This window comes from Sciurus carolinensis, chromosome 8, assembly GCF_902686445.1.
Source record: "Sciurus carolinensis chromosome 8, mSciCar1.2, whole genome shotgun sequence".
NCBI classification, from domain to species: domain Eukaryota; kingdom Metazoa; phylum Chordata; class Mammalia; order Rodentia; family Sciuridae; genus Sciurus; species Sciurus carolinensis.
Genome location: NC_062220.1, coordinates 144,687,110 through 144,703,842, shown reverse-complemented (window position 1 = coordinate 144,703,842; position 16,733 = coordinate 144,687,110). Strand labels below are relative to the sequence as shown.

General features: G+C 54.4%; 1 protein-coding gene across 1 annotated transcript in view; it reads right to left on the bottom strand.

Moving 5' to 3' along the window:
• Positions 1-5,462: 5,462 nt before the first annotated feature.
• Hectd4 (HECT domain E3 ubiquitin protein ligase 4) overlaps positions 5,463-16,733 on the bottom strand; it is a 173,490-nt gene continuing 162,219 nt past the window's right edge. Inside the window, 10 exon segments of the mRNA XM_047560128.1 lie at positions 5,463-7,747; positions 8,195-8,417; positions 8,635-8,830; positions 9,084-9,250; positions 11,583-11,804; positions 11,947-12,050; positions 13,404-13,559; positions 14,154-14,273; positions 15,314-15,460; positions 16,242-16,432. Coding sequence (XP_047416084.1) covers positions 7,611-7,747; positions 8,195-8,417; positions 8,635-8,830; positions 9,084-9,250; positions 11,583-11,804; positions 11,947-12,050; positions 13,404-13,559; positions 14,154-14,273; positions 15,314-15,460; positions 16,242-16,432 — 1,663 coding nt within the window. The 3' untranslated portion in view covers positions 5,463-7,610.

Below are 16,733 nucleotides of genomic sequence, written 5' to 3'. Positions count from 1 at the left end.
AACAATGTTGAATAGAAGTGATGATAGTAGTCTTGTTCCTGATTGTAGTATTTCATGGATAAGTATGCTATCTTATATCAGTTTCAATAGTTATAGGGCCAGTTTTTATTTCTTCTGAGTTAGCACAGTGGTTTTATCTTCCAAGGAATTTGTCCATTTCAATTAAGTTATTGAATTTATCAAAAGTGTTGATTCTTTTTTCTGTAATATCACCTCTCATTCTTGTTGATGATTTGTCTTTTCTTCTCCCATCTGTTTGACTTTGGTAGGGACTGCCAAACTCTTTTTTTAAAGACCAAGTAGTAAATATTAAGACTTTGCAGAACTCATGGTCTCTGCTGCAGCTATTCAGCAATGCTGTTAAGAGAAGGAAAGCAGCCATAGACAGTACCCAAATGAATGGGTGATATGTTCCCAATAACCTCCTTACAAAACCATCTGGGTTACAGTGTGCCAATCCCTGTTTTAGAGCTTTGTAAGTTTTATTGATCTTAAATAAGTCTGAGGAGCTTGGGGTATAGCTTAGTGGTACAGCACTTGCTTAGCATGCTCAAGGCCCTGAATTCAGTCCTCAGCACCACACGCAAACACAAATTTGCTTTGATTCTATTGGTTCATTTTTCTGCTTCCATTTCCTTTCTTGAGTTTAATTTTTCTTTTTCTAGTTTCTTAAAATCAAAACTGGCTTACTTTGTTTTGTTTGGTGCTGGGGATTGAACCCAGGGCCTTGTGCTTGCAAGGCAAGCACTCTACCAACTGAGCTACATCCCCAGCCCCAAACTGACTTTTTGACTGATTTCAGACATTGCTGTAAGGTGTTCCCTCTGAGTGCTGCATTAGCTGCATCTCACAAACTTTGATGTGCTTTTTAATTTTCATTGCATTACAAATATTTGATTTCTTCTTTGAGCAGTGGGCTAGTTATTAGTGTGTAACTTATTTTCCAAATATTCAGATATTTTCCAGGTGTTTGTGATATTAATTTGTGTGTGCGCACGCGTTTTGGGGATTGAACCCAGAGAGGTGCTTTACCACTGAGCTACATCCTGAACATTTATTATTTTTTTGAGACAGGATCTTGCCAAGTTGCTGATAGCCTTGCTAAGTTGCTGAGGCTGGTCTTAAACTTGAAATCTCCTGTCTCAGCCTCCTGTGTTGCTGGAATTACAGAATTACAGGCATGTGTCACAGTGCCCAGCTGTGCTATTGATTTCTAACTTAATTTCACTTGTGGTCAAGAGAACATGCTCTATATGAATTGAAACATTACTGAGTTTTTTTTTTTTTTTTTTTTTTTTTTAATTACCTAGAGTGTTCTCTAGGCCATAAAAGTTCTATATGTGCTTGAAAAGAATGTGCATTCTACTTTGGTTGGTTAGAGTATTATATAAATTTAAGTTATTGATGACAGTGTTCAAGACTGTATCCTTAGTGGTTTTCTGTTTACTTGTTCTGTCAGTTATTAAGGTATAATTGTATGTAATTAATTCTCTTTTTTCTTTGGTACTGGGGATTGAACCCAGGGGTGTGTTACCCCTGAGCTACATCCCCATGGCTTTTTCTTTTTTAATTTTGAACCGGTCTCACTAAATTACTTAGGGTCTTATTAAATTGCTGATGCTGGCCTTGAACTTGATCCTCCTGCCTCAGCCTCCCTAGGTGCTAGGATTATAGGCATGTGCCACTGCACCTGGCTTCCCTTAAAATTTTATCAGTTGTGTTTATTATTTGGAAATCTTGTCAGTAGTTGCATAAACATTTATGGTAGCTATCTCTTGTTTAATGGACCCCTTTAATACTGTGAAATAATCCTCTGTATTCCTTGTAATATTTGTTCTGAAATATACTTTGATATTAATGTACCACTCCAACTTTCTTCTGGTTAGTGATAGTACATCGCCCCGCCCCCGATACTTTTGCTTTCATTCTGTTTATGTCTATACATTTAAAGTAGTTTTCTTGTAGGCCGCATATATTTTTATTTGTGCTGGGGATTGAACCCAGGGCCTCACGGATGACGTTTTACCACTGAGCCATATCTCCAGTCCCTTGGTTATTTTAAAATTTGCTTTTGGTCCAGTCCAACAGTCTGTCTTTTAATTGGGGTGCTTATAGTTATTTACATTTGGTGGTAGTTGGGTTTTTTGTTCTCTTGGTACCCAGGGGCACTTTACTACTAACCTACATCCCCAGTCCTTTTTAAAAATGTTTTGAGACAGGGTCACTAAGTTGCCCAGGCTGAACTTAGACTTGCAATCCTCTTGCCTCAGTCTCCTAAGTTGCTGGGATTAGAGCCATGTGCCACTCTGCTGGTGGTAGTTGACCTTAAATACACCATCTTGCTATTTGCTTTTATTTTTCTGTGGTATTGGGGATCACACTCTGTGCTTGATCATCCTAGTCAAGTACTTACCATTAAACTATATCCCCAATACCTTCCTGCCTCCGTTTTTGAATTTTATTTTGAGAAAACTCCCCAGGCTGGGTTGGAACTTGTGATCCTCCTGCCTGAGGCTCCTGAGTAGCTTGGATTACAGCTGGGCACCACCATACCTAGTTATAACTATTGTTACTTGAGTACTTCCTTTGTAGGGTTTCTGTTGTACATCTTTGATTTATGCTCTTTCTTCGGCTGGTATGTTACTGCAATACCAAAACTGGAAATGGCTTATCGCATTTCCTTCTAGCCTTCATTAGACATGTTTTTCTGTGTTTGTTATAAATCCCCAACAGGGTGTTGTTTGAACCATTCTCCTCCTCCCCTGCCACTGGGGTGCCCCGGTGTTTTACGATGAGCTACATCCCCAGGCATTTTTACTTTTTATTTATTTATTTAGGTAGCCAGTGTTGAGCCCAAGAGTGCTCAACTGCCAAGCCACAACTCCAGCCTTTTAAAATTTTGAGACAGGGTCTTGCTAAACTCCCTACAGCCTTGCTAAGTTGCTGAGACTGACTTCAAACCTGTCATCCTCCTGAGTCACTGGGATGGCAGGTGCACCACGGCTTCTGCATGAATAATTGCCTTTTAGAATTTTTGATTAACATTTTTTTTTCTAGTTACCCATATAATTATTTTTTATATTCTTCCTATAGATTCAGATTTCCATCTGATAAGTTTTCCTTCTGCTTGAAGGATTTCCTTGACTTTGACATCGTATGTGTCACCTGGTGATGATTAAGTTTTGGATGTCTGTAACGGTGTTTATTTCTCCACTTTTTTTTTTTTTTTTGGTGGAAACTGAACCCGGGGTTGTTCTACCACTGCGCTCCACTGCCAGCCCTTTTTATTTATTTTGAGAAGGTCTTACTAATATTTCCAAGGCTGACCTTGGACTCAAGCTAGAACTTGCCACCCACCTGACAGTGTCCCACATTGCCAGGATTATAGGAGGGTGTTGCTGTACCCAGCTTCTTTATTTCTTAGGCCTACGTTCATTAAGTTTATGTCCTTGAATTTAGAGTTTTCACCAAATTTGGAAGACTTTAGCCAATATTTCTTTAATCTTTTCCAGTTTGTTTTCTTTCCTCTCCTGTATCAGACCACATGCAGTTGCTCGAGTTTACTGAAGTCCTTTTTGACTGTTTTTGCTGCAATCAGATGGGTCATTTCTATTGTTTGTTGCCTCTTCTGCATTCATTCAGTGTATTTTTCACTTAAATATATTGAATTTGGTTTTTTGTTTGTTTGTTTGTTTCCCAAGTCTTTAATCACATACATTTGTCTAGCTTCTCACACATGGAGAACTGACCTAATGCCTTTATCAATTAATTCCGATCATTTGTGTAATTTCTAGGTCCATTGTTTTTTCTGGCTTTTGTTTTCTTTTTTATAGGTCTGGCTAAAAATAGAAGTCTCACTGAAAGTATTTTTTACTTTCACTTTCTAGGTTGCTACGAAGTCTGATGTCATTGGAGTTGCATGTAAATAATTTCCTCTTTTGAAGCTTTTCAGGTATTTTGAACTCTCACCATGTTGTATGGTGGTGTGTTCTTTTCCCATTCAAAGAGGTATTTAGTGATCACTTTTTGTCTGGACACTCACAACCTTTTTTTTTTTTTTTTTTTCCCCAGCATTTTCTTGTATCATGTTGTAAAGTGATACTTGTCTTTTTTTAGTACCTGTTGGCACAGGTGGGTTTTCGATTTCTCAGTACTTGGGAATGTCGTTTTAGCGTTTCCTGTTGCAGACTTTCCTTCAAACCTCTGGTGCTTCTTGGCTGTCTGAGTGTGGCACTCAGCAGCTCTTTTCACCTCTCACCAGATGGCCATCGGCTGGCATTTATTTACCCTGGAGATCCCCAGATGCAGTTGTCTGTCCTTCACTCAGTTCAGAGGCCTCCTGGTCTCCTATGTAAATCTGGTGTGTGGCTGGGAAAGGGCTGAGGTGTTCAGTAGTGAGACTTGGATTTTGTCCCGAGTTTCAGTGTGGTTTAGATTTTTGTTTGGTACCAGGGATTGAACCCAGGGTCACGCCCTTTTTAAATTTTATTTAGAGACAGGGTCACTGAGTTGCTCAGGCCAACTTTGAACTTGTGATCTTCCTGCCTCAGCTGCTCTAGCTGCTGGGATTGCAGGTGTGCACCACCTTGCCTGGCACTTGTTTAGTTTTGGGAATGACAGGTAGTGCAGAGGTGCACATTCTCACACCCATCCTTTTTTCCAAAAATAGTCCAGGGCGGTGGGTGGAGTTGGAGTGCTCCATACCTTCCCCACCCACGTGATTGTGTTTCCACCCCTTTGGTTAGGCGATGTCATTGTGATTTTAATCTATTTCTCTGCCCAAGGCTGAGGATGAGCATTTTCTCATTGGAGGGCATCCTTTTTAGGTGGACTTAGGCGGCAACCCAAGGACATGGTTGCAGCACTGGTGAGCAGGCAGATCCTGAGAGCTTAGGCCTCTTTCTCTGACTTCTCAAGCCTGACAGGGCTCCTTGCTGTGCGTGGTGACTGTGTTCCCTGTTCGCAGCACCCCGGGGTAACAGACAGAAGGAAGAGAAGCTGCTCTTTCCTCATCCAGGAGGATGACATTCAGGACCCTTCCACTAAACATTAGCATTTGTTAAGTACAAGAAGGGTGGAGTCCAGAACAGACGGGAAGTGATGTGGACGAAGACTCCCCAGGAAGCAGCAGGAGGGGAGCCGAAACGACTCCCTTGGGTTCTCCCAGGTGTAGCAGCGGTGGCTCCCTGGGGACACCGCTGCATTCATTCCCCTTCTGCACTGCTGGCGCGGATGCACTGTCTGCTAAGGGAGGACTGGTCAAGGGAGGACAACCTGCTTAAGAAAATCTCCAGACCAGGCACAAGAGCAGTCTGGCTGCCAGGACGGTGGGCAGAACATGCAGGGTTAGGCTTGGCCTTGATCTTGGTTTTCCGTCCCTTCAGTTACACTTACACGGAAAGTACAGACTCAAGGGGTTGAGTAGTTCATAAGTATAAAGCGTAAGAATCACGTCAAGTGCAAAGAGACCGTAATAATTAGAAACATTTTAATTCCTAGCCACTTGGCGGCACTTAAGTATCAGCCATCTGAGCACGTCAGCCTGTGAACTTGCTCAGCAGGAGTACATGATCACACTCTTAGGGTAAATCAGAATTAGATGAAGGTTATTTATTGGTGTGACTTTTTTCCCATAGTGAGCTTCCTTTACACGGCATAGTGTAAATAGCATCAGATCGAATGAAAAGTCTGTTAAATGCAACCATAAATAACTATAATAAATATACATCAAGTAACTTTACAGCACGTATTTTTAGGGCCAAGGTTTGGATCTGTCCGGACCTCAGTGTGCTCTCTAAGGAGCAGCTGAGATAGCAGCAGATATCTTACTCGCAGCTGTCATGTGATCGAGTGATGGGCCAATGGACGCTTCCTGAGCCCCTCCTGGGGAGGTAGCTGACAGAAACCCAAGTCCATTCAAGGGAGGAGGGTTGGAGGGAACCAAGAATTCAGATACAGGGAGGAAAAACCACTTCGAGTAATTTCAAAGGCTCTTTCATTATGCAGAAATGAAATAAGAGGATCCTTGTTGTCAGGAACATATTCCTGATTTGACCACCCCTCCCCACTGCCCAATCGAGGGGGCGGGGCCCCGAGGAGGCAGCGGCTGACCATCTTCCTTTTGGAGGAGGGGACCAGCTTTGCCGGCCCTGGCCTCTAGGGGTGACTCCTGCATCACGTGTGACTGAATTGGCCGTCACCATTGATCTAGGTTTGTCTTGCCATCAGGTTGGGGGTCTTTCTGAAATGGTCCTCACTGCATTTCCTAAGCATAATGGGGAGGAGATGGGTGCTAGCGACTCTGACCCTACGCCCACACGTCTTCCAAAGGCCGGGGTCATGGCAAAGAGGAGCACATCCTTTCTCCCAGCCAGTCCACACGCTGAAGCTTCCAGACAGCACTCACGCACGACTTTCCATATGCACAGTATTATACAATAAATACAATGGTACAGTTCTGTAAGAGCTGGCGAGGCCCAAAATGACAGTGTCCACCAAGATGGCATGTGCGGCTCTTGAGTACCACTGGACAAAAGACTTATTTTGGGCACAAATGTACTGGGGCAGTGGGTGACCTGGAGGCAGCTCAGCCCTGGCACACACTTCCTCGGGTGTGAGGGGTGTTGGGTAGGCCAGCCAGAGGGACAGAGGGACCCCCTGGAGACTCCATCTGGACTTGAAGGTCTGAGTGGCTGAAGCAGACCCTGAATTGAGCAGAGCACCTCAGTCTTTTAAAAATGGGCGCTGCAGCCCTTTCCTAGCTCCTCACTTGCAGTGAGCAAGGGCCATATCTGAGCACACTGGTGGGACAGGCCTGGATCGTGTGCTTGCTTATCCAGTCATGTTCAGAAAAGGCCCCATTCAACCACTGTCCCTCCAGCTCTGAGTATCCCTCACCTTCTGCAGCTGGGACGCATCCAGGCTGTCTCTGAACTACGGCCAGGAATGTCCCTGCATCTTCTGCTCCTGAGCAGTCCAGGGGAAACTTAGACCAGAGGCCCAGAAGAGACAAGTAGCAGTGGGGTTGTCGTGATGGGAGACGGGAACCAGTGTGGGCTGTTCCCAGGAACAGATTCTAAAGCTCCCTGTGTGTCCCCTGCATGTTTGGGCAATGGCCCGACCACTTCAAGATGGAAGGAGGCCTGCAGGAGCTGCCTCAGATGCCTGCTTGAGGCAAGCAGGCAGGGCTGGCCACAGGTGCTTGGGGACACTGCGGAAACAACAGGACACTTTGTGGCCGAGGTTATCTCACGCCCAGCCTCCTGCTGCATGGTCCCGTGATGAACCAGCAGGAGCCATGTAGTATCAGAATCTGGGAACCATGAGAGACAACTTCCAGGAAGATCAAATTAGACACCAACTGTTTGGGAACTAAACTATCCTACAAATATACCACAAACAGGCAGCAGAAGAACCAATCCGTCACAAAACGTACAAATACAAAAGGTTAAGTCTTCCAGGAGGTCCTGGAACGTGGACGAAAGTTCAGAAAAGCAAAATGTTGCCAACTCCTCGCACTGGGCCCTGGAGGGAAGCACCTGCAGTCAGTCGCAGGCTCCCAGACCGGCACGGAGTGCCCTGGTGACAGCCTCGCTCCTGGGCTTTTGTCTTCAGCCACTGAGAGGGTCTTCACGGTAGTGAATGGCACAGCGCAGCTTCTCCAGCATGGTCTCCAGGGAGGAGTACTGGGGGAGCTTGATCATGAACATGCAGGTCTCCACTCGGATGTAGCGGGAGTCTGGGGAGCCTGCGGGAGAAACGGGCCCACGTAAGAGGGCCGGGTGCCTGCGGCAGTGGGAGGCCTCTGCCTCCGGGTTTTGGCCAGCAAAATATTTTAAAAAAAATAATTTTTCTGTATTTAAAAAGTTAGATTCAGGGCTGGGGATACGGCTCACTGGTATAGAGTGCTTGACTAGCATGAGCGAAGCCCTGGACTTAACCCCGAGCCCCCGCTGAAATACAGTCAGGAGATTAAAACAATTCTGGGTTTTCATTTTCTCTGGAAATGCCAGACGATCTGTCACAGAGCTCTGTACTGCCAGGGTTCCTGCCTCGCTGGCCCTTTGCCTCACCAGTGCTTTGGCTTTTGATCTGGGGGACCCTGTTGGCTCGTCATCCAGGCCTGGCAGGCCGTTTTAATAGAAGGGCCTGAGGTCCCTACTTGGAATGGGAGTGGGAGTGGGAGGGCCAGTACCTGCTGTGCCATCTGGGGGGGCAATCTTCATGGGGTAGGGGGGCACGTGGGCCGTGTCGGGGCCACCGTCTTTACAGGGGCAGGTGAAGGGGATGCGCTCCTGGTTGCAGGCGAACTTGATGAACCTGCACAGCTCCTCCTGGGTGAACGTCTCTAGGGCCCCCCAGAAGAACTCGATGTGTTGGTCCGTCTCCATCAGCCCCACCTGGTACATGGTATGGGCCTGGGGAGGAGAGACCCGGATGTGAGCAGGCCTGGGCTGCTGCCGGCCTGGTGCCTCCCAGCCTTGGGGTCTGCACATGGGCCACAAGCACAGGGCAGTTAGGACGGGTACAGTGACCGTCCATGGTGAGGACAGGGGGCTGGGGCGGCAGGCTGTTACGGGGCCTGCCTCAGAGGCGAGGGTGGCTGGGTGGCGGTCGGGCACACAGCCCGCTCACCTTGAGGAACTCGAGGTTGACGTAGGGGAGGCCGCAGGTGCGCAGCTCCATCTCCAGCGGGCTGAGCGTGGTGAGCAGCTGCAGAGGGATGACGGAGCCCAGGCCGGCCCGCACGGCCGCTACGCACTCCACGTTCTGCAGCTCCCGCAGCCGCAGGCTCCGGATGGCGGCGGCGTAGATGTCCTTGTTCTCCCACCTGCGGGGTGGGGGGGGGGCGGAGATCACCCAGGGGGCTGATGGGGGGCTCTGGGGACGCACCCCCAGACCCCAGCGCCCAGGTTGGCCCAGTCCTGTGGCTCAGCTCGCTCCCCTCTGGCCTTGGGGTGTGGCCCTGAGAACGGCTCTCGATGAAGAGCATCTCAGTGCAGTGTCCTCCCTCCGTCCCTCCCTTTGGGAACTTCCACCTGTCACTTGACCCAGGCCCAGTGCGCTCCCCGGCGGGCACTCACGCCACAGGGATGTGCCGGCCCCGGCCGCACAGCTCGACCTCCTCGCCCGTCATGGTCAGGTAGGTGAACCTGCAGCAGGGCTTGCTGGGGCTGTCGGGGCTCTCGGTGGCCAGGTGCTGGGAGGCGATCTCAGCGCACAGGGCCTCCAGCTCGCTCTCGTCATTGATCTGCAGGCAGAGGAGGGGCAGGCTCAGCCCAAGGCCCTGGACAGTGGCGCTCAGGGATCTGGTGGACACCGCGGCTGGGCGAGTCTCCCCTTGGCATGCGAGTGGGGTGGGGTCTGGGCCCCGCTGCTCGGAGCTGCCAGTGCAGGGCTGGGCCGTGACTGAGGCCCAGCTAATGAGATCCGAATCCCGGAGGCTTTCCTAATGCTGTTTCAAGCGGCAGTCCTCTTAGCTGTGTGACTGACGACAGGCCGGTCCTCCCGAGGCCATCTGCCCGCATGCTGGGAGACGGCCTAAGACTTTGTTTCTGGTAGCAGGGTCTGAGCCCAGGGGCGTCAGCCACTTTCCATTCTTCAGACAGTCCTGCTCCGCTGCTTGGCGCCTTGCTGCATTGAGGCGACCCTGCGGCCTCAGCTTCCCGCGCTGCAGCGATTATGGGTGTGCACCGCTGCGACCAATCTAAGACTGACTTTTGATGACATCAGAAAACCGGCTTCAGCCCCACCTAAAACCAAACCTGTATCTATGACTTTTAAGAGTGAGTGTATTTTTAAAGAAATATTAAGTTAGTTGAACCTGGTACTTCTGTTACCGAAGTGGTGGCAGGTGACTAGATTCTACCTGTGGAAGATGTACAGGCCACTCCCTTCCACCATTTGGCATGGCAGAATATGGGGCTCCTGGGGAGATGACAGTATAATCTGAAGGGGAGCAGCCTGCAGCTGCTGAGGACAGTGACAGGTGGAGTTGGGGCTGGAACCCACCCTGTCCTCGGCACCTTCCCAGGGAAGGCTACAGGCATCCTGCCGGCAGGAGCAAGCCTGCCTCCCTCTGTGGCCCTGTGGTCCCCTTCAGCCGGAAGCCTTGGCTGGACCGTCTGCATACATCTTGCAGCCCAGTGCTACCTTGCAGTCGCAGTCCCTTACAGTCACCCAGAGCCCCACGGGACTTCTCGGAGCCGTGTCTGACAGACGCATCTGGGGCCAGAGCAGCAGACTGACGCCTAAGCCCCCCACCGTGTTGCTCCCTTGGCTGGCTGCCCTCCAGTGGGAGCCAAGGGGACACTACAACCCTGGCCATCAGGTGCCTCAGTGGCCCCGAAGCTGCTGTTGGTAGAGATGAGTCAGCCGAGACCTGCAGGCCTGTGGAGGCCAGCTGCCACGGGGACAGAGGGAGCGGCCTGGAGGGGAGGACGGCCCCTCCGCCTCCCCACTGCTGAGACGCCTTGCTGCCCAGGAACTGGGGTTGAGAAGCTCAGGCTTCGGGGCTGGACGACCCGAGCTCCTTGGGGGTCCTGCCAGCGAGGACGGCCAGGGCCCATCAGGCACTCTCCACAGCCTCCTGGGCTTGTGAGGACGGACTGAAACGCTCGGCCTGGGCGCCGACTTGAAGGAAAACAGCCTGGACACTTCATGAGACAGGAGGTGAGCCCAGAGCCCAGCCTAGCGGGGCCTCGCGGGTCCCGTGGCAGGAAGGGAGGCCGGCAGCCTCATAGCCCCACCAGGAGCCAGAGCACAGCCCACTCCTCCTCCAGGAGGGGCTGGTCTGCTGTCGCTGTGGCCTCCACCTCTGTCCCAAGTCTACACAAGGAGAGGCAGGAAGGCAGGTACATCCCGGACGACCCCCGGACGACCTCTGAGGCCCCTAAAGAGCTCTTAAAGACAAAATGACCGAGACACGACTCCACCCTTGACTTTCCGAGTGTGGCTTCCTGCACTCAGCAGGCTGCTCTGCGGCTCCATCCCTTCCTGGCCAAGCCTTAGTCTCTCTCACTGTGCCTGCGGCCAGACTGGGACCAGGGAAGGGCGGGAACCCCGTGAACAGAAGGGAGAGCAGTGGGCAGAGGAAGCGGGCTGTGGGGAGAAGGCACGGCGGAGAGGGGTGGCGGGCGGGGTGGGCCAGGTGGAGCCGCGCACTGTGAATACCCATCGTGAATGTCCCCTCCTGCGTGTCTGTGAGGCACGCATTTAAAAACACAGAGTGAACAGAAGGGAGACCATGGGGTGGGGGTGGGGGAGGAGGAGCGGGGAGGGAGCACTGGGGCCTGAAGTGGGGCGCATTCTACGCTGTGTCCGGATGAACCCCGGGTTGTGGGAAGACCGCTTCAAAGCTCAAACAAACCAGACCTGCTCGCACCCCCAGCCTCTGCATCCTCAGGGACAGGCTGCAGAGCAGGGCCCATCACCCAGCCACTCTGTCAGCAGGGAGGGAGGCCAGAGCCGGGGACAAAGCCTTCGGGATGCGCTAAGGCTCCTCAGGCGGGGTGCCTGGGGCGCGGGTCTGCGAGCAGCCCCAGGGCCCTGCTGCCGCCCAGAGGGAACGAGCCGTCACTTACGCTCTCAAACTTCTTGACGTAATTGTAGGTTAGTATGTCTGCTTCCTGCAGGTCCTGGTCAGCGTCCAGGGGCTCCCCCACCAGCGTCTTCCAGAAGGAGGGCAGGAGGTCCAGGGGAAGGGGGACGTCCGCTCGGATGGCGATGCCCAGCAGCTGGCCCAGGAAGTGCAGCAGCTGCTCCTCCCCGTAGGAGATGGGGCTGGGTGTCAGGATGTACTTGCCCTGGGGCGCGGGGCAGAGGCAGCAGTGAGCGGTGTTCCCACGGGAGAGGCTGCCACGGAGGAGGCCCGTCTGCCCACCCAGCGCAGAGGTGCTCAGCAGCGGGGAGCCACGAGGAGGCCTCCGGAGCTGGGCCTGGCCTCACCTTGTTCTTATTGACAGCGGAGCTGGGGCACAGCAGCAGGAGCGACAGCGAGGAGCTCTGCAGCTCCTTACACACCTGCCACAGGAAGTGGCGGAAAGAGCCACCTGCGGACACACAGGCTGGGTCAGCACGGGGCGGCCCCCAGGTGCGAGACCTGGAAGCGCAATCCCGTCTCCCCTTCTCTCCTGGGCCACACTGGGGACTGCACGCTAGGAGGCGCCCTGCCACCGAGCCACATGCCCCACCTGACCGCGGCCATGGTGCTGCTCTGCAGCTACTCCCTGGGTGACCCAGGGACCGCACTGCTCTCAGGGTCTCTGAATCGGCCGGGCATGCGGGAGCAGCGGTGCTTGCAGAGGATTCGGGGAGGTCGAAGGTCAGCCTGCCGGCGGCACCTCTCCCTGTGCCACGCCTGCCTGACTTGTGGGCGCGTTTGCCCACGTTTGCTCCGGGGCCATGCTGGGAGCAGGCTGTGTCTCGGGGTGTGTGCTGGCTTTGTGGGCACGACACCAACAGGAGGGGGATCTTCTACTCTTCCGCTGCCGCCTTTCAAACACCTTTGACTTTCTTACAAAACTCTCTGTCACTGGGTCCCCTCTGGCCCTCCCTGTGAGTCCCCCTGTCAGTGCTCTAAGCTCCAGAAGCTCTGAGGCAGCTCTACTTACTCACGTCCCCACAGGGCCCAGCTGGGGGGCGGACACCAGGGCCTGGCCACAGAGGTGGGGAAGGCCAAGGGCCTGGGCCTTCAGACCCGGTTGAGCTCGGGGAAGCCACTGGACTGTGGCGCCCCAGTCCCTCCACCTGTGGCGGCTGGCGCCGGCCTCCTGGGGGATCCTTGCGCGCTGAGGAGTGCGGCAGGTCCAGCCCAGGCCTGGACGTTCTGAGCACCAGTGACTCAGCTGCTCTCACAGAACTGTGGCTCTGCCGGGGGCCAGTGTTCCCTGCCACTTCTGGCAAGTGTCCCGAGGGACAGATGGAGGGAAATGGGGGACAGAGCTGGGGCTTTCCCTCCTCCAGTGGCCTCTCCCGCCTCGTGCGCCCAGCAGAAGAGGAGTGGGGCTTCTCCTCCCGTGTGGCGGGAGGCACTTCTTGAACGTTGAGAGCTAAATGTGACTGCGGAGGACAGGGGACCTCTTCCCAGAGGCCGTTCCTCTTCCTGCCGAGTGAGGTGATGCCCCAGCCTCCGAGGCCTTGACCTTGGAGCCCACCTAGCCCCTCTGCTTGGGCTCTTCCTGGGAAGAGGACCAACCTGCCTCTGTTGGGTCCACAAGGACAGTGGCCTCGCCCCAGACCACTGCAGGCACCAGTTCTCACGTGGGGACAGGGCAAGCGGTAGGGGCTGGTCTGCAGGTCCTGGTCACTCCAGGAAGACCTGGCTCCTGCAGAGCATGGGGCAGCGCCTGGGCAGCTTGGGGCAGAACCCTCCTGACGCCAGGGCTGCCCGGAGGGACACTCACTGGTGCCGTGCACCTCCTCCCCGGTGAAGCGGATGTTGAAGGCGTAGGTGGGGTCTCCGCCGCTGGCCAGCTTGACGCAGAGCTGAGAGGATGGCACAGAGGCCAGCTGCCTGGCAGCCTGGCAGAAGTAGGAGCTTTCGGAAGCTCGGATTTCCCCTGGGGAAGCAAGAGAGGAGCGATCGCAGCCTCGGCGGCTGTCCCCCCCTTCCGCCATGGCAGCAGGCTGCTGGGCTCGGTCTGGCCTCTCTGGTTTTGAGTCTTGGACATCTCAGGCCTCAGCACGTGCCACGTGGCTCCCTCTGCCCGGAACATCCCTCTCTCCCCCTCTGAAGACGAAGCCTGGGTCCTCCTCATCTTCTGGAGGCTTCCGAGTGCCTCCTGGGAGGTCTTTCCCCACTTCCCAGCGGGCTCCTCTCCCAAGTCCCTGCAGTCTGCCTGTGGACAGGGCTACTGCAGACTCCTGGCCTCCCCCGCCCTTGGGTGCCGGAACCGTGTTCAGCAGCTTGTGGTGCGTCGGAACCACAGCTGTGCTGCCCACAGTGAGGCCTGGCCAGTTGGGTACAGGAAGGCGCCTTCCTCCTGCTGCTGAGAGGGCAGAGCTCCTGAGGTTCCCCTGGGGCTGGAAGCCACACCCTGGGACTCCAGAGCACAACGGAAGAGCAGCCGGAGGAGGAGGACCCTGGCGCGCTGATGAGACCCTGTCTGCCGGGCCCCACGGGCTTGCATCTGTGCTCCCTGCAGCGTCCCTACCTCCCACAATTTCCAGCGGGTCCAGGGTGATCTCGGGTGCCGCGTGGTCCGCTGTCCTCTGCACAGTGGCGTTCAGCACTCGGTTCATCACGGTCACCTTCGTGTCATAGAAGATCAGCCCTGGGGAGAGGAAGTGGAGAGGCATGGGTGGGGCTGCTTCCCTTCCTGCCCTGCCCGCTGCCCATCCGTGGGGATGGTGTCCCACAGGGTACTCTCTGGTGGGCGCGAGGCAGGGCACTCGAGTGCCACACTGCGAGCATGGAGCCGTCCTGCTGGGTGGGGGCGGCTGCTCTACTTATCCAAATGCCCACCACTTCGCACGTACCCGAGAGCTCGGCACGGGAGACCCCGGCCGCAGAAGCATCGCAGACCAGGGCGCAAGATGGGTGGGGCAAGGTACCAGGACTGAACCCAGGCTGCTTAGCCGCGGAGCCACCTCCCCAGTCCTTTTTATGTTTCATTTTGAGACAGGACCTCACTAAGTTGCCGAGGCTGGCTTTGACCTCGTGCTCCTCCTGCCTCAGCCTCCCGAGCCGCTGGGAGGACAGGCGTGCGCCACCGCAGCCTGCAGGAAGATGCCCTTTCTCGACTAAAACCCCGAGTGTAGTGCGCGCGCCTGCAGCTACTTTATGCGAGCAGGAAAGACTAGAAGGACGTACCCCCTGTTAATACTGGTCCCCTCCGGGATGTGGGGGGCAGATACTAAGACCAAACCAGCTAAATTTATTTCTAAGTACTTTGAAAACTTTAAAAATGAATTTTATGTTTTTGGAGCACGTTACTTTAGTGGTTTCTTTCTTTCCGTTTTATTTTTGGGTATCAGGGATTGAATGCTGGGGTACTTAACCACTGAGCCCATCCCCCTATTTTTATTTGGACAAGGTATCACTAAGTTGCTGAGGCTGACTTTTTTTTGCAATCCTCCTGCTTCCGCCTCCCAGGCGGCGGGGATGACAGCTGTGGGCCCCGCGCGGCTGTATTTAGTTTCTACTGGAGGCCCTGTTGCTGCAGAGGCCTGTCCTCCAGACGGAAGCTTGGCCGGGGGACGGGTCTTCCAGGGCAGCTCAGAAAAAGGCCTGGTCACTCCGCTGTGGGTTCTGGCTCTGGTGCCTTAACGGTCACCTCTCTCTTCCCGAGGTCAGGCAGGCCCAGGCACTGACCTTTGGCCTCCTTCAGCAGGGCGGCGATGCTGTGGGTGTACATGGGCGTCTGGCGCAGCTCCACCAGGGGCAGGAAGAAGGTCTCCAGCGTGGTGTTGAGGGACTGGAGCAGGGCGAAGCGCAGGCGCAGGCTCTCCACGGGCACGTCTGTGGGGAGAGGACGTCAGGTGTCACTGGGGAGGGCCACACGCAGTGGGACCAGGGGCAGATTTCATTCCTGGGACCCCAGAGACACCATCAGTGAGCAAGGCCCCCACATGCCTGGACATGTGCCAAGCAGAAGGTAAGTGTGAGGCCCTGAGAAGTGGGGGCCCGTGGCCTTCCCGTGGGCCTCGCTAGGCCAGGTACTGTGCTGTCAGTGCTGGCAGAGCTGGTGCGAGCCCTGGGCCCCCATGCCAGGCGAGGGCTCTACAACTGCCTGGCCTCATGCCGGTTAATTTTTGAAGAATCTGAAATAATCGCAGCCTGTGGGAAATGGCAAAACAGCGAGTCCTGTGCACCTTTCATCCGGGTTGCACACCCAGATTTGGCACCACTGGTGTGTGGCCTTCAACTGTCCCCTCCGCCCTGCGTCCTTTCCCACCAGGAGAGACGGGGCGGTGCTGGCGCCCCATGCTGTGTCCCTAGCTCTCCCACCCTCCTCACTGCCTCAGCGGCTGGCACAGGGGAGCCTAGCAGGTCCTGGGCGTGGCGCGGGCACTGCCCTCCAGCCTGCGTTTTGAATCTGCGGCTAAGCTCTGCTGGGCTGGGCACACGGCAGGCCTGAGCCTCCGCTGGCCAGTCGCCTGTCTCTCCCTCTTCCTTACACACCTGGCAGGCGGTCTCTCTGCAATGGATGTCTAAACGGCATCCAGCCCTCTAAACACTGCTTGTCCTGGGGTGTGTCTCCACTGCGCTCAGGGAGGGGATTAGCCAAGGGGCCACATACTCAAGAGACAGGCCACCCTGGGGTCAGTGGCATCGGCAGGGTCCAGGTAAACCTCGTGGGGGTGGAGCCTCGCCGGCGTGATGGCAAGGTGGCGGCACAGCCGGTTGATGTACTGCACGAGAGCCACGTCCATCTCCAGGGTCCACTTCCTCGAGGCCTTCTGCGCATGTCGGACATCGATGCAGGCGCACCTGGGGCAGGGGGCGGGGAAGGGCCAGATGGGGCGCTGTCTTCTAGGATGAGGCCGATTCCTCTAGAGGAGCCACACCCAGCCCTGGAGTGTGCTTGGGGCTTTCCTGGTGCTCAAACGGCTCCTCGTGGAGCCTGCTGAGCGTTCCAGGGCAAGCGTGCGCAGAGCAACCTTGTGACACGCCTGTGTTCATCTTCCAGGTCACATGTGGTGGCCCAGCTTAAAAGTGCACCGACTGGGGCTGGGAGGTGGCTCAGCTGGCAGAGTGCTCGCCCTGCGTGCACAGGCCTGGGTTCAATCCC